The sequence below is a fragment of the Nilaparvata lugens genome, chromosome 4 (genome assembly GCF_014356525.2).
Source record: "Nilaparvata lugens isolate BPH chromosome 4, ASM1435652v1, whole genome shotgun sequence".
NCBI classification, from domain to species: Eukaryota; Metazoa; Arthropoda; class Insecta; order Hemiptera; family Delphacidae; genus Nilaparvata; species Nilaparvata lugens.
Window position 1 is genome coordinate 10432352 of NC_052507.1, and position 25943 is coordinate 10458294.

Below are 25943 nucleotides of genomic sequence, written 5' to 3' on the forward strand. Positions count from 1 at the left end.
CAGTTCATTTTATGATTCTATTTCTAATTACTGGGATCTGCTTCATATGAGCTTAACTAAGCTAAGAACCGTTTTCAGTTTAAGGTAGGCGCACACAGATCGTCATCGGACGGACCGCACGCATCGGAAGATTAAATTTGATGCATTGTTTTCAATTGGAGTGCGCATACCTATCCGCATCCTTATAGGTATGCGCACTCCAATTGAAAACAATGCATCAAATCTAATCGTCCGATGCGTGCCGTCCGTCCGATGACGATCTGTGTGCGCCTACCTTCAAACGGTATCTCAGCTTAAACTGGATCAAAATTAATGTTATGTTTTCGATTGCTGTAATGTGATTCATTTGAGATTACACCACCAGCTGATTCAATATTCAGTTCAATTAAGCTTTCACTGTGCAAACGGCCCAGTAAAAGTCATGTGAACAATATTGTCAATAAAATATACACGCACTACACACGCATCGAAAGTAGTGTATGTAATCAAATTGTCGGATATTATAATATGTACTCGTTAAACAACAATTTTAAACTTCGCCAATAAAACAGGCACCTCAACTATTTTATCCAATTTCAGGAACTATGAGGTACTTTACTTGTTTTGCCAAAAAATAATTTTGAAGGCATCCTATTAGAAGGGAAGGGTGTGTGCACACAGAGTGTGGTAAGACGGTCCGAGTTCCACGTTCTTGAAATCCGAGGTTAATTTAACAATAATTAAGCATTCGAGGTTAATTAACAATAATTACCATTCGAGGTTAATTATTAAATAAGTTCGAGAGAGGCACGCTTATCACATTATTTAATATTGATACTGAAGCTACAGTTACCAGCTTTCTATCTGATAGTATCCTAATTTTCTTAAATTTGTATTTAATTGAGAAATCCATCTACAACGCTTGTATTTGACCGCCGCCATTTTGTCCATAGAAAGAACACCTGACCGCGTTCTATGTGCACACACCCTGAAAAAACATAAATGGATTGCCAAAATGATAGAAAACAATACTTTATTGATATAGTAAGTATAAATCATATAAATGATAGGGAGAGGAAAAATAAGGTAAATATTATTTTATTTTTAATTTAAATTAAAGCATTATTTACAAAGTAATATTGTTATAAAAAATAAGAACTAGACTACATAAAACACTTTTGATGAATGAAATGTTAAATTTTTAAATGATAGTTTTAAAGACAAGAAGAGTATGATTACTATTATTGTAGGATTGTCATTCCTTTTCTTTCGGCGTAGTCACGAACTTTTCGAGAGAATCGGTGAAATGCCTCAGGCGATTCGGACTCAATAAGGAGCAACGGTACAAATGCTTGATGTACGATTCTCTGTAAAACAAATAACAAAGATTAATCAAATATTATTCTTCCCGCAAAGACGAATAACACAAAAAAGTATTCAACAAAAATAGCCAATAAAAGCCACATGCATAGATAAAATTATAAAACATAGCAATTAATAGAGAACAATAATTAATAATAAATTACAAAATTATTTTTTTTAAATCGTGAATGAAATGTAACTAAAAGACTTTTGGCAACGGTACGGAGCTACAGTGAGGTCCACGTTATAATGGCAGTGTTTGATTGGCAATGGTATTGCTATCCTTGTCTATCATTCAACAAAGCGGATAGCACTATCTCTTTCTCGCTTTGCTCTGTTGCCAGATCTTCTTTCAACAAAGTAGAATTGATAATTAATAAACAAAATATTTCATCTTAATTATAAAAATTCATTGTGAAATTATTGAAAAATTTCTTGCTTAATTAATATAATTATATATTTTAAATGAGAACGAACAGTTAAAATTACATCAATAGACCTGTATCAGCTACCGTCTATAGAAGGCATCGACAAGGATCGGCAACGTTGATCTCCTATCTTTCTCCACTGCCATTATAACGTGGACCTCACTAGAAAACACTATCAAGGTTTATAAATACTATAAGGCTAGGCGCACACCAGTTAGTCAAGACATGATCAGACACGTTTAGTCACAAAACTTCCACATTGTTGCGTAAGACGCAACTCACACTGATTAGTCATTGCAATTAGACATGTCTTCATAAGCAACTATGTGAAGTATTGTGACTAAACGTGTCTGATCATGTCTTGACTAACTGGTGTGCGCCTAGCCTAAAGGTATTTATAGACCTTACTCACTATAGAAACCGATAGCGCTATCTGCTTTGTTTAATGACAGACTAGAATAGCAAACCAATTTTAAAGTGGTGTTTACTTTATAAAAATCAAAAAAATCAAAATCAATTTATTTGCCATAAAATACATTACAATTATATGAATTGTCCTCTAAATACAATTTGAATTTGAAAATAATTTTTCTGTAATAAAACACAAATGTCAATCAAATTAGTAAATAGAGAAAGCAAAACATCAAGCTTTTTTATCAATTCGTGGCTCGACTAGCATAAGTTAAGAACTTGTGCGCTAGCCGATATAGATTATGCAGATATTTGTAAGACAATAATATAATTACCAAACAAAATACATTATTATTAAATTTATTCGGGTATAATGAATTATAATAATATTGAACAATAATTGATTTTCGTTGTAGAAAACTCATATCTAGTGAATAATCCCGATTTCAGTGAAATAATGTAATATAATGATCATAATAAATGTAGTAATAATAGTCATAATGATAATCTAATCCTATAGGCTATTAAAAGAGAAGTAATAAATAGGTAAAGATGGAATCTGTTTTGATCGAATGAAGTAAAAGTAACAATGTGAATATATGCAGATTTATAATTGAATCAAGGAAAAATATATTTTCTTGCCGAATAATTAACCTTCCGGTAGTCGCGCCCTACCCAATCACACGAGCAGTCGCGTGTTGTATTTTGTACAACATCCAATTTTCCAAATGTTATGTACTCTACTGTCAAAACATATTAATTAATTGTATAATTAACTTTTCCATCTTCTTGGATTATTTTACGCCTATGAACCAAGTATGATTACCAGAAAAGTAGGAACAATGCCTTCCTATCATTTCCACTGATTTTATAACGTTAATAATACTGAGGATGAAGCCCACATAATCTCTTGTGCTTGTGCGTGAGTAATAAGTGAGAGAGATGATGATGAGATAACGACCACTTTTTAGGTAGTCGGGACCGACTGCTTATCGTCTCCTCCGTAAGAGGAAATAGCTTCCAAGTATTTTACCGTGATTGCTGTATTACATTTTCATCCCAATTAACATCATTTTCAATATATTGAAAATATACTGCACGTATAGGACAGCAAAATTTTCAATACAAATCTCAAGTGAATTCACCAGATATTGAAGAATAAAAGGCTGTCATCAGTTTTTCAAAAGTCTTCTAAAGGCGAATTCACAAATACCAGTATCAGTGAACGTGTCCGGTACAGTGAGAATATTATTCCCATAAGTTCAAATGGGACTATTCATACTCACTCGGCCGGGCTGAGTGTGAATGGTTCCATCAAGACTCATGGGAATTATATTTTCACTGTACCGGACACGTTCACTGATACTGATATGTGAGAATTCAGTAAGGATTAATGAAACTGAGTTGTACTCACTTGATGTCACCAATAAATGATTTGAAAACTATGGCGTCATCAGGAACTGCTTCCCATGTAATATCCGGGTCCATTGTGACACTGAACCATTTCCTTGTCTCGAAGCAGACTGCATTGTACTTCAAGCTGTACAGAAAATAATTAAATAATATTGAAAAATGTTTCAACTCATAGATAAACTACTATTTATTTCAAAAACCACTGTTTTATTACTTGTCAACTCCACATTTATTAGTAACAAGACTGCATTTTTGTGTTGAAACCGAAACATCTAAGTACGCATCTCAACACATCTCAGAAGATGTGTTGAAATGAATAATAAAACCAGCACATATGTTGAAATAAAACTAACACATCTCAGAAGATGTGTTGCTTTATTTCAACAAGAAATTGCTGCCTTGTTATTAATATTGAGCTAATACAAATGCAATTCACAAATAAACAGTGTTTTTTATATTATGCAAAAGTTACACAACGTCAGTACTTATGCAACAAATTTTATATCATTCACTTAATTATACGTTGTATGATTGATGAATGAATCTATGAATAAATGAATGAATTGTATAAACTTCTAATAGTCTCAACCTTCTTAAGAGTGTGCAAAGCCTAAAAATAAACTTTCTACTCGTGATATTTTTCAAAGTTTTTCTATTTGTAAATCATTAAGCTATAAAAATGAAAAAGTTTTCTCAGGAAAACATTTTTTCCGATCATTACTTTTTGAGATATGAGCGTCTGAAGTTTGAATTTTTGGGACGGAACATTTCGAATTCGGTATGATATAAATCCATGAGATTCAGAGGATGGATTCTTCATGGTATTGATGATCTAGTAAAACAAAAATTTTCTGTAAATATCAATTTTTGAAAAAGTTAGGCCTATTCAATTTATCAAAAATAACTCAACAAAAAGTTATTTTTAGTAAATTGAATAACTCTATATTGAAAATGGATATTCGAAATGTTCTGTCCCAAAAATTTAAAGTAATGATCGGAAAAAATGTTTTCCTGAGAAAACTTTTTCATTTTGATAGCTTAATGATATACAAATCGAAAAACTTTGAAAAATATCACGATTAGAAAGTTTATTTTTAGCCTTTGCAAGGCCTTAAGGCTGGTGGTGATTAAAATAAATTGCTAGTTTAAATAATACCTTCCATTGATAATACCAATGTTTACCACGTGACATTTTAATTTACAATATAAATTCTTATAAGACTAGCAGGTAACCCGTGCTTCGCAAGGGTTTATTTTAAAACTTGACAAACTGAAAACTTGACGTAATGAAATTTTGAAGAATTGAAAATAGGCCTGTACTATCCTCGGTTAATTAAGAATCTATATGCAAAATTTCAAGTTAATCAGTCCAGTAGTTCAAACGAATGATGCGCCAAACATTATTTTCCAATCCCGTCCGTAAACAAAGCCGTAGTGCATTCGTGTGACGTCAGCACAGGTAGGGCTCCTACACCAATAAAAATTCGTTGATTTCAGCTGATCTGTATCAGCTAGTGTTTTTATTGGTGTAGAAGTCCTACCTGTGCTGACGTCACACGAATGCACTACGGCTTTGTTTACGGAGGTAGTGGTATAAGCCAGTTCTTTACTTTATTATTTATTTATTTATTAGGTTAGCACAAACAATACAATGATCGGAAAAGAAAAAACAGGCTACTGCCCAAACTTTTTCAATTTCCTAATTTAGTTTCAAATTGTCCAAATATACATAGGTTATGTCTATATTATGATATAGATTAATCGAAATAGTCAAAGTCTAACCTTCCATCGTCGTTAATATCGAGTTTGCCGTTTCTCCAGAGCCGCCAGAGGTCCCTGTGCAGATTGTCGTGTTCGTAGACGAATCGGTTGATCTCGCCAATCACATCCATCGCCTCGACCTCGCTCTGGGAAGCGGCCACCCGTTCGCCGAACAACCGGTTCGCTTTGCGAGCACAAACCACGTAGTGGTCGTCACAATCTGAAATCGAGAGACACCACAAATTTATGAATTCATCTATTTATATATTTATGTAACAAACCACACTGGTGTGAAAACATTGGTAGATAGAATACTAAGGCAATCCTTCTGTTATTTTTTCCAAATTCAGGTGATGACTGATGACACAGTCCAGAAAGTAAAGTAGGCTAATGAATTTATTTATTTATGAATCTACGAACATGACAAATTTATTAATTTGAATAATTTTATTATTCATTCTAAATAAAATAAATGGAAGACATTATTCTATAGATATTGTTTTCCATGACGATACACTTTATAGGTAATAACTCTGTTGTAGTTTCATTCTGTTTATTCGAGACAAAGTGTCTTAGGGTGGCCACTAACTACAGGACATGCATGATGACTGTTCACTGTCAGTAATGTGGGCGAATCCAGATTAAGCCGGTCACTGACGTGCGTGCCAAACGGCTGATCCAAATTTATAATGATTTAAAACCGTGAATATTTGTGGGTCAATTCACGATACATCAAATTTGAGGAATTATCTTTCACGATACATAAGGCTGGCCACTAATGGTAGGAAATGCATGATTAACATGTGTGTACACATTCAAATTTCAAATTGAAATTTTATTTATTCAAACTCACAATATTTACAAAAACACACAACTCAGTTTGATGAAAAATTATTTAAAAAATATTAATTGACCGAGCTAAGTGAGGTCTAGGATTCAAGTCGACGGTTTGGCGTTTCTCTTAATGTTTAAATGTTTGAATGTTTATATGTAGCGCATTTACGGCGAAACGCGGTGATAGATTTTCATGAAATTTGACAGGTATGTTCCTTTTTTGATTGCGCGTCGACGTATATACAAGGTTTTTGGAAATTTTGCATTTCAAGGATAATATAAAAAGGAAAAAGGAGCCTCCTTCATACGCCAATATTAGAGTAAAAATCAGACTATAGAATTATTCATCAGCTGACAAGTGATTACACAGATGTGTGGAGAAGCCAGTCTATTGCTGTATTTCCATAAGGTCTATAGTTTCAATCAGGTACTTGTGGATGAGAATACTGCGTGAGGTGTACTGTTCACAGAGCTACTAGTAGAATAAGTACTGGTATGCTTTATTAAAAAGAAATTTGTGAATTGGAATAAAAAATACTACTTGCTGGAAGTATAAATACTCCACGTTTGCAAGTAGGAATGAATATCACTCAAATTAATTTTCAATTCATGGATAAATGGAGAAAGAAAATGAAGAGAGAAAGAAAAGACTAGCAACCATTCACTCTCACATTCATTCACCTTGCACATTTTCCAATAACAGCTCATCTCACTAATGCTTATTGCATTGTAAGCCACCAAAATTACATTTAAACTGAGAAATTACATTGAATAAGGATTCTAAATGTTCAGGCATAAGACATTTCGTCATACATTGTTATGTAATCACAGCGAAAGGCTACAAGCAAAATTTTTGAGGTTAGGTTTTTGTATGATATTTTTTCATAGCTGCTCTATTTGAGGTATTTTTGTATCATTATAATTTGTAATTTTCCAGTGGTTTATTTATTATTATATACATTAGAATTGGAACCGTTTTGGGCGTCTCAGCCTGTGGTACTTTTCTGTAAGTTGTGTAATTCTTAATAATTGAATAAATAAATAAAATAAATAAATTGGTTGTCTATTTTGTGAAGCCTCTCGCTGATGACAAAACATGCATGTCCTACTGTTAGTAGCTAGCCTAATTCAAATTTAACCGGTGTTCATTAATGGACAACAAAAATCTAATTTTTGCAATATCCAAATAATATCGAGTGACCTGGCTGGCTCAGGTCTGGTGTCAGAGTTTTCAGGTCGCAACTGATCAATTTGAGGGCCTCTGACATGACCTAACGACTGCTTTTTAGGCAGCCGGGACCGACAGAGCACGTGTACATCCGATACACGGGAGTGGCCTGAGATAATATCCAAATGAAAGAGAATTGTCTGTAGCTGAATATGTGAATAGTCTGACAGATGACACAAACCTTGATCGACAGTGAGCTCGGCTTGGCCGTCTTGGACATTGGCCACCAGTGCTCCCTCGTAGAAGGTGTAGCGCGTGTGGTGTGACCCGACCTGCACCTGTTGCCAGCAGACAGGCACCGCTGCAGTGCTAGCCGACGTGCACAGTGAAGAGGTGCCACTTGTGCTGTTCAGTTCGCTGCCCTGCCACAGCGACAAGTCCACCTCCGAGAACGCCATGCTCTGGTCTAAAATAATAGAATAGAATACAATAGAATAAAATACAGTTTATATATGTAAAAATGTAGTTTGTAAAGTTTATAAATAGAGTTGAATAGACTTTTTTGTTTGATGACGTGGCGAGCAACATACATTTGATGAGAAGCAAACAACATACATTAATCGAATAGAATTTTATTCTCAATAATATACATCCAACATGACACAAAATACAAATCGCTCATCCGCAGGAGTGATCCGTGGTCTAGTGGATAGAGTGCTTGCGTAGCAGCACAGAGATCCCGGGTTCAATCCCTCTCATAACCAAAAGTTTTTTAACCAGATCACTCCCGTGTTATCGGATGGGCACGTTAAACTGTCGGTCCCGGCTGAAGTATGACAGTCGTAAGGCCAATTGACGGCTTAAATTATATATTCAGGCGGTGGGACCTTCCCGCAAGGGACTCCCCACCAACAAAAGCCATTCGAATTTACTTTTATCCGCACGAAAAGTGACACCATTCAACTTCTGCCTCAAAAGAAGAGTGGCACAACTCAAAAGACACAATTAAACAGGAGATGCGAAAGTAGTTTTGTGTAGCCCGAATACAAAAGTGGTTGGGGTTTCAGTAAGCACTAAACCATTTTACAACCCATAGAGACCCAAACTATTTTATAAGATTATGAGATAAAATTAATGATATTCATTGAAATTACCACCTCCTCAATGAGAACAGTCGTGTTTCTTGTTTCTAATTACCATAAAAAGAATGAAAATGTGACGAAATGCGTTGATATGTCGCTTATTCAAGAATAATAAAGCAAAAGCTGATCAAGAGAACTGACTCAAAATGAGATGTGACTATCTAAATAAATTGTTATATTATCTCTACTCTGTGATAGTCAAGGGATGTCATTTTTCGTGGGAACCAGTGTTCAACAATTCAGAAAAAGAGAAGTGACACTACTTGATGCTCTCTAGCGTATGCCAGCTAAGTTACTGTTTGATATTATTCCAGGTGGTAGACAGGCCTACGCAAAAACAGTCATATTATTCTGATAATATTCCGCAAATTGATTCTGTGTCACTTTTCTTTTGACGCAGCATTTGAGATGTGTCGCTTCTCTTAAAAATCAGCGAAAAACAGAACAAAATTACAATATAAAAGAACACATTCTTGAGAGTTGTTATACTAATTCTATTGTTACTTCGGATACTGTTTGCTGGTGAGATGTTGTGATTTCTATCCATAATGAAAACACTGGGATGTTTTGTATTATTACAAATCTATCCCTTCAAATTTACTCATTTTCCTCTTTTTTCAACGTTGACTAGTCAACAGCTATGTTCACCTTATGCAATTTTCCTGAAGCCGGGTAACCACTAGTAATGACTGTGGTTCTACCGAAACACAAATATCCTATAAGAATAGTGGTATACCAATCGCGATTTTCTTGTTCCTTTTGTCACACTTACTGATTGCCGGCCGACATTATTTATCGTCAATACCTGTATGTCCTGAAGAAACAGAATGTACTCCGATTGCCGATTATTCTTTATTTATTCATACAATTAATATATCATCAAAATGATAGGAAGATAAAAAATAAGGTAACCTTGTACTATTCCTCTCCCAAATTTAGATAAGGTCCGAAATAGGTTAAATCTTTTAGTTGTACACTTCACAAAATTTTCAGTCATTAATTATTTTTACAAAGTAAAATTGTTGAGAATGGTCGTTTTTACAACTACCGATTGTCGCCAGACGATACTTAGAATTGTCTTCTGATTGGCTCATTCTCAGCAACAGTTGGTTCTAAGCCAATCAGAGGGCAATTCTGAGTGTAGGCCGATAAATATCCGTCGACAATCAGTAAGTGTCAAAACGGCCAATAGTTTAAACTATTTTACTTTCCTTGCCCTATTACCATAGGTAAGGAAAGTATTGCTTTCCGAAAAAAATTAAGGTACCCCAATTTCTAAATTTCTATACGTTTCAAGGTCCCCTGAGTCCAAAAAAGTGGTTTTTGGGTATTGGTCTGTGTGTGTGTGTGTGTGTGTGTGTGTGTGTGTGTGTGTGTGTGTGTGGTGTGTGTGTGTGTGTGTTGTGTGTGTGTGTGTGTGTGTGTGTGGTGTGTGTGTGTGTGTGTGTGTTGTGTGTGTGTGTGTGTGTGTGTATGAGTGTATGTGCGTCTGTGTACACGATATCTCATCTCCCAATTGACGGAATGACTTGAAAATTGGAACGTAAGGTCCTTTCAATATAAGGATCCGACACGAACAATTTCGATCAAATGCGATTCAAGATGGCGGCTAAAATGTTGTCAAAAACAGGGTTTTTCGCGATTTTCTCGAAAACTGCTCCAACGATTTTGATTAAAGTTATATCTGAAATAGTCATCGATAAGCTCTATCAACTGCCACAAGACCCATATCTGTAAAAATTTCAGGAGCTCCGCCCCATCTATGCAAAGTTTGATTTTAGATTCTCAATTATCAGGCTTCAGATACAATTTAAACAAAAACTTTTGAGTGGAATAGATTGAGCATGAGAATCTCTACAATTAATGTTCAGTAACATTTCCACCTAAAATTAAAAATAAGCTCGAAATTCGAGAAAATGTGATTATCCAATTGCAAACGGTTGGCAATTGTTGATTCTATTAAATGATTCAATATGAAGAGATAGCAGACCTCGTGTGTCTCCAGCGTTATTGCCCTGTCACCAGCTGGCTGAGATCTTTGAATAGTAGACTTGAGATGCGCGTGGACACTAGCGTCAGGTGATCAATTTTCATAACGGCAAGGAAAGTTGTGTGAGTGCGCCACACCAGATTTTTTCAATTATCTATAGTTCACTGAATGTGAGTTGGATTTTGAACAAATAATTTGAAAGAAATTGCAAAATTTGATCATAATTTACCAACCTAAATGTGAGCCGCAAGATTGGCGAGGTGTTCTGCTTCTTGTCGAATTTGAAATTCTAGGCGCACTGGTCGGCAGCTGTTCTTCTTCTTTTTCCATGTAGGACGTGACTATCTCTCTTGATGACGTCACAGGCTCCAGGCGTGCCAACTTCGACGGACTCTCAATCACGTCACCCTCCTCGCGACTCAAGTCCAACGAGTCTGACTTCCGTTTGCTTCTTGGGCATCCTGTATAAAGAAGGGTTTAAATTGTTACAAGATACTAGTTTTTTCAGACTATTTGGCATGTGATCTCAATTTCTCGATATAGCAGTGTAGTATACGGTAGTGTATAATAGTGGTGTACGTCTATAGCTGCGTTTACATTGGTTAAGTTTCTTTTAACGTTTGAGTTGAACGGGTGATTTTGAAAACATGAAGTCAAGTTTACTTGAACTCAAGTTTTCATAACATCAGAAGTTTATAATTATAAATTAAAAAATCGAATTAATCTCGAAGCTTCCTTCTCACATTTCATACTTTTCTAATTACATGTTTTTAAAATTCTAAATTGGCTGACAACTGTTTTTACCTCATTTTCCTATTTGAAGGTTGGATTGTACCTTCAAGATTAAAGTTGAATCCAGAAGTCAAAACTGTTCAACTTCTAGAAAACTTGAAAAAGGATCTAGGCTACATTGAAATATTATTACTATCAACCTACTCTAGAATTTAGAAAATTTCAAATTTTATTGCCTTACGAAAAGTGTTCACAAAATAAATACAAATTACAAAATGTAATGTTTTAGAATAAGAAGTATAATTTTTAGCATAATAATATACTAATTCGGCGAAACCAGCAAAACCCAGAACATGGAGTAGGTCAATTTCCCCACAGAAAACACTAAGCATGTGGAGGAGACATTATAAGTAATTTTTATAATTGTTACTAACTATTGTATGTAATAGTAATTTATCTAATATTTTCTGTAATTGATTTACTAGTTTTAGTTTCTTTGGGATAATATCCCAGTGGATGTAATTAAGGAATGTAGTAATGAAATAGTTGATCCACTAGTTTTCATAATAAATAATGCCTTAGAGACTGGAATATTTCCAGATCTACTAAAAATTGCCAAGGTTAAACCATTGTTCAAGCAGGGTGTGAAAACAGATGTGAATAACTATAGGCCCATTTCCATTTTGCCAGCTCTATCCAAAGTGTTTGAGAAACTAATTTATAACAGAATAATGGATTATCTAGAGCGATTTGACTTAATCTCGTCCTGTCAAAATGGTATTGTGAGAGGCAAATCAACAACAACTGCGGCTATAACCTTTATTGAGAGTGTTATTGATCAGGTTGATAATGGCAACTTTGTTATTGGTACACTTTTGGATTTGTCCAAAGCGTTTGACAGTGTTGATGTTGATATACTTATCAGTAGGATCTCAGAGGTAGGAATTAGAGGAATCGGTTGTAGTTTAATCAAGTCCTATTTGACAAATCGATTTCAATTTGTTGCTATTGACTCTCAATCCCAGGTAGCTGAATCAATGCGACTGAGTGTTACAAGAGGTGTGCCGCAAGGATTCATTCTGGGTCCATTGCTTTTTATTCTTTATACAAATGATTTGCAATCGTCAGTCCCAGTAGAGGTGGGTATCACATTATACGCTGATGATACAACAATAATGTTCAACAACAACAGCCTCAATGAACTGGAGGTGGAAGCAAATCTACAGACAAATTCTGTTGTACAATATTATAATGAATCATTATTGTCAGTGAACCCCAAAAAAAGTAAGTGCCTTCAATTTGGTTTCAAACATTATGTATTTGAACCAGTAATTAGCATTGGTGACTCTATTGTGGAGAATGTGACAGAGGCGAGTCTGTTGGGACTGATTGTGGATAAGGATCTCTCATGGAATGCCCATACTGACAGACTGGCGAACAGAATCAGTAGCAGTTTATTTGTTCTGCGAAACATAGTCAAGTGTGTGCCCCCTGAGACAGGAAAAACGTTATATTTCGCACTCATTCATTCACATATTGCATATGGAATTGAGCTCTGGGGTAACACGTCTCTGCAGAACATAAGATATTCATTCTGCAAAAGCGGGCTATTAGGTGTTTAGTGGGATTGGGGTTCAATCATCCTTGTCGAGATTATTTTAAAAGGCTGTGCATACTCACTGTACCTTGTATTTTTATTTTTAAAACTTTATTATATGTGATTAAGAATATGGGCAGTTTAACGACCAATGCACAGGTACATTCACACTTCACAAGAAACAGGAACAATTTTATCGTTCAGCCTCACAGGCTAACTCTTTTTGAGAAAAAAACTAGCTACATAGGGACAAAATTTCTAAACAAGTTGCCTGGTAATATAGATTTTAAGAGCATGACTTTCAAAAAAGATCTTCATAAGTTCCTTGTTGAAAAAAGTTTTTATAATGTAAATGAATTTTTATGTGAGAATTATGTGTAATATCATATAGGCTATATCTATATTTTTATTATGTTGAATATTTTTATTTTGTTAAATATTGAAGAGATTTTTTTGTACATGACAATGTTCAATTGTATAGTTGTGATTCATAATGACTGTACTGTATTGAACAAATAAAAATTATTATTATTATTATTATTTGGGAAATGAACATTTATTTATTTATTATTTTATATAGTGGATTAAAGTTACTGTTCTTATAAACTTGACCTCAAGTTTGCAAGATACGCCCAAAATCTGCGTTTTTCCAGCATTTTCTCAGATTTATAGAGAACAAATGAACAGAAATTGTTCAAATTTAGTACAGAAGCTAAGCTAGGGTGTAATAGTGTTGTGTTAGAAGGAATTTGAAATAACGCCAAAGATACGCCCAAAATCTGCGTTTTTCCAGCGTTTTTTGCGCTTTCTCAGCTTTATCGAGAACAAATGAAAAGAAAATGTTCAAATTTACTACAGAAGCTCAGCTGGGGAGTAATAATGTTGTGTTAGTAGGAATTTGAAATAACGCCAAAGATACGCCAAAAAATTAGCGGTTTTTTGCGTTTTCCAGTTCTTTCATCAAGTAATAGACAGAAAATGATCAAATTTGGTTTAGCTAGGGTCTAAAATTTTGTGATGAGGTGACTGTAATATTTCATCAAAGATACGCCCAAAATCAGCGTTTTTCTCAGCTTTTCTGCGTTTTCTGATGGAATGAAGCATGCTCAAATGAAAAATGCAGGCGAGCGAAGCGAACCCGCTGATCTCATTTTTGGACGATCCAGTCGGGGGTCCAGGGAGTGGAGCCTTACGGATATGGCGAGCGAAGCGAGTCTGACGGCTAGTTATAGATAAGGTCTTGAGTAAAAATTGCACCAACCTTGTAGCACCTGGTCCGATGGAGGCACCATTGACAGAAGGGCATGGGGCACCATTGTGGGCGGAGTGGATTCACTACTAGCCCCATCAGTTGATATCTCCTCTCTCTTATTCACAACCTGCTCCTCCTCCTCCTCCTCCTCCTCCTCCTCCTCCTCCTCTCCTCCTCCTTGTTCGTTGTCACAAACTTCCGTTTCACTCAGATTCAACCGGAAAGTCTCATCCGCTTTTTTCGACTCCTCCCGCTTGCTGGCCGAGAAAATAGTCTCCTCTTTCAACACTAGATGCAATGATGTCTCATCTTTTCTGCTGCTCTCCTTGTCTTCCACGTTTGTCATCGATACGTCCATCTCTGACATAATATCGTCGTTTCTATCAATCGACATGTTAAGGTTGTCTGCATTATTACATTCGGCGTCAGTTTCCATTTTGTTCAGCTCTTCATCTTCTTCTTCTCCCTCTACTCTACACATTTCATCTTCTAAATCATCTTCTCCGTCATTCTCATCTCCTTCTTGAGTCCCCTCATCCTCCAATTCCTTCAATCTCCCGCTTTCTTCCAGTGCTATCTCCAACGCTCTCCCTCCTATGCTTTTCCTTCCACCTCTTTTCAACCGTCTTCCTCCTCTCTTTACTTCCACCTCTTCCCCAACTTCCTCCCTCCTTCCGACCTCTTCCTCTACCACCAACTCATTCTGTCCTGCTTCCTCCAATTCACTCCCTTTCAAGTGTTTTGAATCTTCTTCAACGACACTTCCTGATTCCTGGTCCAAATCCTGTTCTATGTCTTCTCCGTCTCTTTCACACTGTTTTACATCCTCTTCCTCACCATTTATCACTTCTACTTCCTCCTCTACTTCCACTCCTTCTTCCACCTTCTCCACTTCTTCCTCCTCCTCATCATCTACACCTCCATCTTCTTCCTCTTCTTCTTCGTCGATATCCTGCTGCCCAAATCGATTACCAGTCACCGACAGATCAATCGGCGAATTCGACCCGACAGTAGCAATAGACGACCTCCTCAATTTGGCCAGTTTGTTCTCGGTATTCTTCCTGCCCTTCCCACTCACCAGATTTTCCCTCACCAGGAAGCTCACATCCGACAACCGATAGCTCTTCAGCTTCTCACTGTCCAACGTCTCCTCCATCTCCACCTCCAGCATCAGTCTTCGCATTTCCTCTTCGCTTTCCGCGCCCAACGTCAGCTGCGTCGCGTTTCTCGGATTGCCGCCGCAGATCGAGTCGTCGATCGTCATCTTGTCCGATTTCGCGTCGAACGCTTTCGTGAAACTCATACTGGCGTTGCCGGTGGAAAGGTTTGGGTCATTCCCTACCATAGCCTTCGTAAAACTCATCTGTGAACAGCTACTTTGACTCAAAGCATTGCCAGAAGGCATAATCTCATTCTCATTCCCTGCCATTGCTTTGGTAAAACTCATTTGTGAACAGGTGCTCTGGCTCAAAACATTTCCCGAACACATATTTTCATCATTCCCTACCATGGCCTTGGTGAAACTCATCTGTGAGCAGATACTCTGGCTCAAACCATTACCAGAGGGTATATTCTCATCATTCCTTTCCATTGCCTTGGTGAAACTCATTTGAGAACAGCTATTTTGACTCAAAACGTTACCAGGCTGCAAATTCTCATCATTCACCACCATCGCCTTGGTAAAACTCATCTGTGAGCAGCTACTCTGTCTCAAAACATTGCCAGAAGGCATATTTTCATTCTCATTTGCTACCATTGCCTTGGTAAAACTCATGTGGGAAGAGTTGGTTTGACTCAAAAGGTTACCAGGCTGCAAATTCTCATCATTCACCACCATCGCCTTGGTAAAGCTCATCTGTGAACAGCTATTTTGGTTCAAAACGTTACCAGGCTGCAAGTTTTCGTCATTTACCACCATCGCCTTGGTGAAACTCATGTGGGAAGAACTGGTTTGATTCAAAACGTTACCAGGCTGCAAGTTTTCGTCATTTACCACCATCGCCTTGGTGAAACTCATGTGGGAAGAACTGGTTTGATTCATAACGTTACTAGGCTGGATATTTTCATCATTCACCACCATCGCCTTGGTAAAACTCATACAGGTAGAGTTATTCTGGCTCTTAAACCTGTCGTCATTAACATCTACAAGCGCCTTAGTGAAACTCATCTCACTCATACTGTCGTCGGCTGCATATTGATCATTGTTAACCTTGGTGAAACTCATTTGAGAACAGCTATTTTGACTCAAAACGTTACCAGGCTGCAAGTTTTCATCGTTCACCACCATCGCCTTGGTAAAACTCATACAGGTAGAGTTATTCTGGCTCTTAAACCTGTCGTCATTAACATCTACAAGCGCCTTAGTGAAACTCATCTCACTCATACTGTCGTCGGCTGCATATTGATCATTGTTAACCTTGGTGAAACTCATTCCATTGTTAGTCTCGTTGGTAAGGTTCATACAGGTGGAGTTGCTGACCCCGAATGCTCTCGTGAAACTCATATCACCGTTGCTTGTATCAGCGAGTCCGTTAACAGTTGTCAACGACATGTTGCCTGTAGCGTGCGTCATGTTGCTTGCGGCAAGCGACATGTTGCTTACAGCAAGCGACACGTCAACTGCGGCTTGGTCCTTGGCGAAACTCGCGTACAGAATCGGTTCGGTCATTGACATGTCGCTAGTGTTGTTGAAGCTTTCGTCTTGCGTATCTTTTGCAGCTTGCGTTGCAAATTGTTGCGGCATTCCGTTGCGATACTTTTGATACTGTTGCAAGCTGTTGCGGGAGGCTTGTTGCTGCAGGGAGGGTCTGCTTGTAAGCGGCAACCGTGGCCGGTTCGCGCTCAGTGGTTGGCTCATGTTCTCGTCAGTTTGTCCAGAACTGAAAAGTACCACAAATGTTGTTATTTTGAAGAAAAACTATTCGCTAGAAACTTAAAAAACAAATATATACTAAATTGGATAGTTCAATTGTAAATATCCTGTATCCTGTTGTCTCCATGAATAGATAAATAATCAATCTATATTTCCGAGGTTCATCCTCACTTCAGCTATTGGCTAGTGCGTGTGTAATAAGCCAGATGATAATTAGATTGGATTTATTGATGTATTTGAATAAAGATATTGATTACATTTAGAAATAGGATTAATGTGTGTTTTAATATATTCTGGCGTATACACTAATTTACAATAAATGACAGTGTAGCTCATGATCCAACTAATTTTACAAGTATGAAAATTATTAATCACAATGAAGTTTGAATGCAATTTGAATTTAGTATTGTAACTTCATAAATCGGCAGTGCTTCAACAAATAATTATCGACTCTCTGATAAGGATATACAATAATATCCCTTCAACACTTGGCCTATCCCTTCAAATAATATCCCGGCCGGATAGATGAACGAATCAGAAATGAGTTTACACCTTTACAGCATACATCTTTGGGTGGGTTCCAAACCACCTAAGACTCGGAGGGACACTGTTTGCCTTGAGCCATGTGCTATAGTGTTTTTTCAACAGTATAGCTTGGAAGTGCTTCAGCCTGCAGAGCCTTGCAGTAATATTAACACATAATGATGATGAAAACTTTTCTTTCCCAACCCATTCTAAAACAGATGGTAGTATTCTTCAAACAAATAGAAGAGGGACCCTTTTCAAAGTTTATTAATTTATATTATATTGACTAACTTATTCATCACTTTATGAACTTGTTTCCCAGGCAGGATCAGCCTGATGATAGATGTGAGTGAAAATAACCAATGAAGGAGGGATCCATTAAAGTTTGATTGATAACCAATAAAGTTTATCAACTTATTAATTCAACTAATATTTATCAAATTATTTAATAATTTATGAACTTACTTGTTTCCTATGCAAGAAGAGTCTGATGATAGATGTGAGAATAATTCCTCATAGGCAGGCGTATTCATTACACAGATTGGCTCAGCACAAGGCACATATTCCCTATAATAAAAAACAAATTTGAGTGGTGGCAACATATAAAACTTGAAAAAGCACAAATGTCAAGAAACAAAACTTCTATGCAAAAAGATTTACAAATATATATTTGAAAAGCAAAATATTCGAGTATCTATCGGAAAATGGAAACTTATCCCCGCACACACACATCGATTTTTGTTTGTAGGATATTTTGCCGTCCTTATGAATTCTACCAGATTAAACGGAACTTGACAAACAGCATCTGTTTGAAATCATCTGTTCAATCAAATAGAATGTATAAGAACCACAAAATATCGTACAAACAAAAATCTATAAGTGTGTTGTGGGGCTTACAAGTAGGCCTATCTATATTTGAAAAGGGGAAATATTGAAGTATCTATCAGAAGAAGGAAAAATTACAAGTATGTGGGCTATTTGAAAAGGGGAAATATTGAAGTTTCTATCTGAGGAGGGGAAACTTATTACTAGGCAGGAATAGCATGAGCTGTGAGATGCGCGAGAGGAGAGATAATGGAGTGAGAGTGGGGAGGCCGCTCGAAACTAAGAGAGGGGAGGTGGCTGGAGCTTGTTGTTGAGACGGAAAGGCTCACTGTCGCCTTTCCTACTGCTTATGCTATTAGGCCTATGCAAACCGGAGCGATGTGCACCGTACGGAGGTCAAGTTGAGACTGAGTCAAATGCTTCCCCCACCACTAAAATTCTCTCTCGGGCTACGGCGCATCTTGAACTTAGAGCTCATGCTATTCCTGACGGGCTTTACAAGTATCTATTTCAAAAGGGGAAATATTGAAGTACATTTATCTGAACAGAGAAAACTTACTAATATCATAGAGAAACAATAACATAAGTAGATATCCCATGGTATAGGGCGTTCATGTCGCAACTTTTACTGTTATCTCAAGCCTATTGTCCACGTAGTTCTTTCCCGTGAAGCTTTATGATGCTGGTAGTCTCTCATATTGTGCCGTTCATACATTCTTACCCGGTCAAAACAGTAAAAATCGACAATAATCGACAGTAATCGGCTTGAGATAACAGTAAAAGTTGCGTCATAAACGCCCTATACCATGGGATATCTACTTATGCTATTGTTTCTCTATGCTAATATCTATTCTAAAATGGAGAAATATTGAAATAACTATTTGAAATGGGACAACTTACAAGTATCTATTAAAAAGGAGAACTCACTTGACACTGTTTCTACCCGAGAAGCTAACTCTTCTCTTGGCCAGGGCTGCCAACGTGATCGTAGAAGTTGTGTCCTCATCTGAGTTGGCAACACTGCACTGCACTTGCAGATCTTGCAGGGGTTCGCGCAGAGGCGGTCTCAGGATCTGAAAAATGAAGTGTTTTTTACATACCGTACCCTTAAAAAGCATAAAATTGTTCATTTGATGAACTATAATCAGGTTGAAAAGTTGAGTGTCAGCTATATAAATATGAAACAATCATTTTGAAAACGCTTCAAAACATATTTAGGTGTTGGAAGAGAGCTAATTAGATCTAATATGGTCCTTTTGAAAAGGTAAGTCACAACAAACTTCTTCAGATAGATTTAATAATTCTATTTTTCTAGATCAGAAATAAATCTTCTTGCGAACATCATGCACATTGTAAGCCCATTTTTGTTAGGCTAGGTATCTTGTGTGGCTCACAGGATACAGTAGTCAGCTATCAGTATACAGCTCACAGTAGTCAGCCAATTCCTCCTTCTCTTCCTCATGTATATCAAAAAGAATAAAAAAATCTGTTTTCCCGGACTGATGTACATCACCATACATCGAATGCTGTTTGACATACCCATACTCGCAAAACTGCGATTTTTACTGTTTTGACTGTAGTCAAATAGGCAAGATATATGATATTGTGGTAGCTTCGTATGTTGCATGGAGATGGAAGCAATATATCGATATTTTTGATATATCGATATTCTGTGCCCGATATATCGCCATCGCCTAATTCGTCCCGATATTATCGGTTGTATCGATATTTTTTGTCCGATCATCGGATTCCAGTACATGTACATTTGAACGTATTTTTGTTCAATTATATGCTAATTTGAAGCAGTTTTATTTAACTGATCTCTCTTTTCTTTTCATCTAAAACGTTTCACTTCACAACAGTACAGTTATACAGGAGTCAGGTCAGAAACAGCTGTCAGAGTCGATTGTCGGTCAGTCGACGGTCGAGATACAGTAAGTGATACAGTTTTCAGTGTTTGTATAGTCAGGTCCACGTTATTATGACAGTATTTGATCAACTTTGGTTTTGCTATCCTTGTCTATCATTCGACAAAGCCGGTGGTACTATCCTTTTATAGGTCCACAACGATGCCAATTATATTTTTGACAGTGTAGAAATATAATTAATTAATGAAGAGAATCGGCATCGCTATTCTTTTATCTTTATCCACTGCCATTATAACGTGGACCTCACTATAGTTTGTTATTGTTTCAGCCACAATATTATGGAAAGAATATACGACCATTTTTTCAAGTACTGTGGTCATAATTAGAATAATCATTATATGTTAGTACACATTTTTATTTCAGTTAGGCCTAATTTTGATATATATTAGTAATTTTTGAATTCAGTTCTTACTTTGAATCAACAGTTTAAGGCACGATGTCTGTTAACACTACTAAATTGAAACACAGCAGGAAACAACAATGAAAATACAGTTCATAGACTCTAGCCTTTTGAAACAGATAAAATCAATAACACAAATTATAAAAATATTCCTATTGTTTGATCTATATTAAAGATAACTTTTTTCGTGATTCTGTTTACTTAACTAACACTTGATATTTCCTGTGTTGGCACATTTGAACTTAAAATAAGTAGTTTTCTTGTCAAAAAGCGAAGTAAAATTTTAGATATATCGTTAAACAGTTATATCGATATTTTGGGGATCGATATATCGTAGATTGCTTCCGATATATCGGAAGACCGATATATCGATAAATCGAAAAATATTGCCATCCCTACATACCCAGGGTGCACCTCCAGAGATCGCGGGTGTGCTAGATGAGTGCAGCACTACGCTACTTTAACAGGCTACTTGCAGGAGTAGTTGGAGCAGTTGGATACTAGCAAGTTCGAGTGGATTATGGCCAGTTTTTTGAGAGCCAGGGCTTATCATGATGTCTAGGAATTTTTAAACGATGATCTGTCTCAAATACTAGGCTATCTGGCTAATTTTGGAGAAGAGTAGTTTTGGGCTAAATCTACTGGCCTCTCCACTCTCCCAGTCATAACTATATGATTGATTTTTTCAACAAATAGATAAATGAAGTAATGTCTTTGAAGTTGTAAAAAGGTTTTTATAAGATGCTTGTAGGTCTGCGATATAAATATAATTTTGTTCTAGTATTGACATGTCACCAGTCAAATGAGTGTTACTCAAAAATTGATGTTATGTGACGACAAATAAATGAAATGATATGAATTATTGCCATACTTACCGAAGATTTATTTGTGTTCGACATACTGTTGCTTGCAGACAAATCAAGTCATTAATTCGACTCTTTTCTTTATTTATCCTGAAAACATATAGAATTTAAATTATAGTTTGCTAAATGTAACAAGTTTGTTAATTTTTGCCTAATCAAGCAAATGCACTAGGATATTATAAAATGAAATAAATATTAGTCTATGTTTCTATAATTAAAAAAAGTTGAAGGTCTAAAAAAAATTCACAGAGACAAATTTTTAAGTACCGTGCTTACTTACTTGTTACTTACTTACTTACTTAATTGTTACTTACTTGCTTACTTGTTACTTCTTTTGTCTTCTCCGCAGTCTGCTTGACCGGGGAATCGTCTTTTTCGTCCCATCGTTGGAGTGTCGGTGTTCACTTTTATTTAAGGTGTGAGAAGGTGTGGTCATCAATGAATTCTGTAATGCTTTAGTATGGTCTGTCCATCAGGTATTGTTTTAGGCTTCTTATGATGGTGTTGCCATTCACTAATGATTTTATGTTGCCAGGAAGCAGGTTAAACAGGTATGCCCCCGAATAGGCTGGAGATTTACTATACTTTTTAAGTCGATGCTGGGGGAGGCTTATGTCATCCACGTTGCGTGTTCTATAACTGTGCTTATCTCGTCGGACTTTGGTTTACCACTAGGATGATGGATTCCAGAATGTATATCGAGATTACTGTGAGGAAACCTGTCTGCTTAAAGAGTGGTTTACAGAGTTCTATGTAGTTTTCTCTTAGTAGGATTCGCACTGCCCTCTTTTGTATCTTCAATATTCTCTCGAGATTACCCTGTGCTGATGATCCCCATGCGACGATGCCATATCTTAGGTGTGACTTAAATAATGAGTGATGCGATTAGTGCTGTCTTCTCATCAGCAATATTTCTGATTCTGCGGATGACGCATGTAGCAGAGGAGAGATTTTTACATAAATAGTCCGTGTATTGCCTCCAGGATAGATGGTTGTCAATAATTACACTAAGGAACTTTGTGCTTTCCACTGTTTTTATGTTTATGTTTTTACTGTTTTGTGGTTCATCCTGGGTTTGGTTTGTTGGGGTGAAGTTCATGTTTACTGTTTTTTCATTATTTATGGCCAGTTTCATTCTATTGCAGATCGAGGTAGCTTCAGTAAGAGTTGATTCAACTATATTATTTCGATTTTCCTTTCTGCTTGTGGGAAGTAGTATAGTTGTGTCGTCGGCAAATAGGATACACTTTTTGTTTTCTTGTAATTCATCCGGAAAATCATTTATGTATATAAGAAAGAGCAGCGGTCCCAGGATTTACCCTTGTGGTACTCCTCTTTTGACTGATCGTGCTGTTGATTTGAAAGTGATTATTTGATTTCGTCTTTGGAAATCCAGCTCTACATATTGTTTTCTATGTTGGAGATAGTCTTCAATCCACTCAAGTGCTCTGCCTTGAATTCTCATTATTCTTAGTTTTGTTTTGAGTATGTTCCAATCGAGTACATCAAAAGCCTTCCGGAGATCGACAAACAGTCCTGATATTTTTTATACTACCATATTTTACACACCTCATCACAGAGTCTGGAAATCGCTGTGGCTGTACTGTGATTTTTTTCGGAATCCATGCTGGCTCGTAGACAACAGCCCATTCGTCTCCAGATATGAAATCAATTGATTGTATGCCACCCGCTCTATAATCTTAGATACAATGGGAAGATTTGCTATGGGTCTGTAGTTTTTTGAATCAGTATGGTCACCTGTTTTGAATTTGGGGTGGATCTTGGCAATTTTTAAACTTTGTGGAAATACTGCTTGTTCAAATGATGAGTTTACTATGTGCAACAGTGGGTCTCTAATTTCACCCTCACAGTACCTTAGAATTTTCCATGTAATTTTGTTGTGACCTGAAGAGTTGTTTGGTTTTAGTCTCATAAGGATCTTGGATAATTCTGTGTGGGTAACTGCATCAAATTGGTCGAAAGTTTGAGCATTCTCTGTCAATTCCAGATTATTGGGATTATTATTATGTCCATTCAGTTTTGTTATTGGCTGCGTGAAGCCAGCGATTAAGATGATGCCAATACCTACCTACCTACCTACCTATTTGAGCATTGAGTTACATCAATTATTTTATTCCCACTGAGTAGCCTATTCAAAAGTAACAACACAGCCTATTATTATACCTAGGGTACTAGACCTATGTTTCTTAGAAATGGGTCAATACTAAACGTACCGTACATATATTATGTGTTTTTTTTCTGAGGGTGATGCCCACATGAGCTCTAGGCTTGTGCTTGGTTAATGAGGCGGATAATAATGCGATGTAAATAGATCTAAAGTTTTGGGTGGGTTCTAAACAAATGAAAACTATTTACAACTCATGAAACATTTCAGTAGCCAGTTTAACAGTAATTTATGATAGTAGGCTACTGTAAATATCTTAAGTTGGGAAAATTATTACATAAATAAACAAGTCATGTCTATTCATTGGTTGGGTCAAGTTATGAGTAATTTATTAGGTTTAACAAAGCTTCCATTACATTTATTTTCACATATCAATAATCAACCTATGAAAATAATCTATAAGTTGCCGTATTCAATAAAAAAAGCAATGTTTCATAAATTCAGAAGTTAAATCAAACAAAGTAAAAGCGTATACAGTAAGTTACTTACTATGCCTATTCCGAAGCTCCAAATTATTGAGACTTTGAGAGTTGAAAGAGAATAACATCCATCAAACAGAATTCACTTTTTGCTTTTTGGAAATAAAAGAATTGAAATCCAATAAAAATGGTAGATTTGTCAATTAAATTAAAAATAATAATGCATAAGCACTTGAAAAAATATCAACAACAAACAATTCAACTTCCCACTTCTCCATTTTTAATTTCTATTTCTAACCTCATTTATTTGAATGTTTGAAAATCCAACCGTAACCGTTTTTGCGGTAATAATAAAAATGTTGAAAGAATCATGAAATTTGAAAGAATTACGAAAATAAAATTTTAATTTGAAACAAACAATTTTTGAAAAACCAAATTGTGTTTTTTAACAAATTGAGTTTTATTATAAATTGAGAAAAACCTTTCCAGATCCAGGTATCACTGAAGAAATTGTACGCGCTCAAAAGACAGGATTTGATTGGTCAGGACTTATTTGTCTGCAGTTACCTGCTAACCTTGCTTTTCTAAATTGCTAATATTGCTTTAAATTTTATTTTCCATCAGGAGAAACGTTTAGCTGTTGGAAAATAATAATTTATATTATCGGTATTATGTGTCTTGTAAATCCCTGATTCATTATCAACAAGCTCTCTAACATATAATTCCACCTAGCGAAGTAACATCAACAACATCAAACCAACTCATCAGGTAAAAGTGTGATGTGTCTCATGACTGAATTCTACATTATTTAAAATTAATTACTTTATCTTCAGCCATACATTGATTGTGTATGGAAACAATAGCCTTCAATATATACCAATTCAATACAATAATAATATTTTTACCACCTATATCATTGAGATCAGGGGCACGTCAGGTAAGGTAGGAGGGCGAGGTTAGGGTATCAGCGGAATCTCCGTTGAGCGCTTAGCTCCATGAATTCTTGTATTGAATACAGAGGGTTCTCAGTCAGATACTTTTTGAGAGCCTTTTTGAATTGGTTTTGACATTCAATTTGTTTGAGGTCATCCGGTAGACAGTTGAAAAATTTACACCCTGAGGAATCTGGCTGTTTTTGTGATTTTTGTAGTCTGTTGTAGGGAATTTCAAGATCATTTTTTCTTCTTGTGTTGTGCTTGTGGATATTTCTTCTGTGTGGCTTGTCTGGTTTGAATTTTTTTATATGTATTATTGCTTTAAGTATGTATAGAGATATTACAGTGAGGATCCTATCCTGTATGAAGTATGGTTTGCAGTGTGTATCGTGTGGTAAACCATTTATTATTCTTATTATTTTCTTTTGGAGAATTAATATTTGCACAATGTAGGTCTGCGGGGCTGCTCCCCATGCTATTATTCCATAGCCCATGTGTGATGCAAATAGCGAGTAGTAAGCCATCAGAGCAGTTTTTTTGTCAGCTATTGCCTTTATACGTTTGATGGCATAGAGGGCTGAGGATAGTTTACCTACCAACTTTTCAATGTGTTTATCCCATGTTAGGTGTGCATCAAGTGTAATTCCCAAGAATCGTGCTGTATCTGTCACCTCTTCATCAGTATCTAGTTGGTTTTCGGTTGCTGATCTTGTATTGAAATTTATTACTGTACTTTTGGATGTGTTTATATTGAGTTTTAAGTTTGTCAGGGCTGTTTTTGTTGAAGCTATGGTAGTATTATAATTTAATTGTAATTCGTCCTGGTCTTTTCCATTTATGATTAAAGTTGTGTCGTCGGCGAATAGAATACATTTAGAAAACATTGGTAGTTGTTTGGGCAAACCGTTTATGTAAATAAGAA

At 36.2% G+C, this 25943-nt stretch overlaps 1 protein-coding gene across 2 annotated transcripts; it reads right to left on the reverse strand.

Annotated features, from left to right (window-relative positions):
* Positions 1 to 1011: 1011 nt before the first annotated feature.
* On the reverse strand, positions 1012 to 24337 carry LOC111049464 (histone-lysine N-methyltransferase, H3 lysine-79 specific). Of its 2 annotated transcripts, XM_039426616.1 has the most exons (12): positions 24157 to 24337; positions 21495 to 21572; positions 19219 to 19364; positions 17932 to 18033; positions 16486 to 16948; positions 16066 to 16278; positions 14079 to 15984; positions 10722 to 10949; positions 7598 to 7822; positions 5376 to 5574; positions 3595 to 3720; positions 1012 to 1346 (listed from the first exon to the last, which is right to left on the reverse strand). In XM_039426616.1, the coding sequence occupies exons 2-12, from the start codon at positions 21516 to 21518 to the stop codon at positions 1235 to 1237; spliced, it is 3744 nt and encodes a 1247-aa protein (XP_039282550.1). In that variant the 5' UTR covers positions 21519 to 21572; positions 24157 to 24337; the 3' UTR covers positions 1012 to 1234. The 2 variants fall into 2 exon arrangements, with proteins under 2 accessions (XP_039282550.1, XP_039282549.1); XM_039426615.1 differs by having other exon boundaries at positions 14079 to 16278.
* Between the last annotated feature and the right edge of the window lie 1606 nt (positions 24338 to 25943).

Bases quoted from the DNA above. Each gene is read 5' to 3' on its own strand.
- LOC111049464 (XM_039426615.1), bottom strand. From the start codon at position 21,518: ATGTCGAACACAAATAAATCTTCG. The intron at 16,949-17,931 runs GTAAGTTCATAA...GGTACTTTTCAG, and splicing joins TCTTCTTGCATAGGAAACAA to TTCTGGACAAACTGACGAGA. The intron at 16,279-16,485 runs GTTAACAATGAT...AGTTTCACCAAG, and splicing joins ATGGAATGAGTTTCACCAAG to GTTAACAATGATCAATATGC.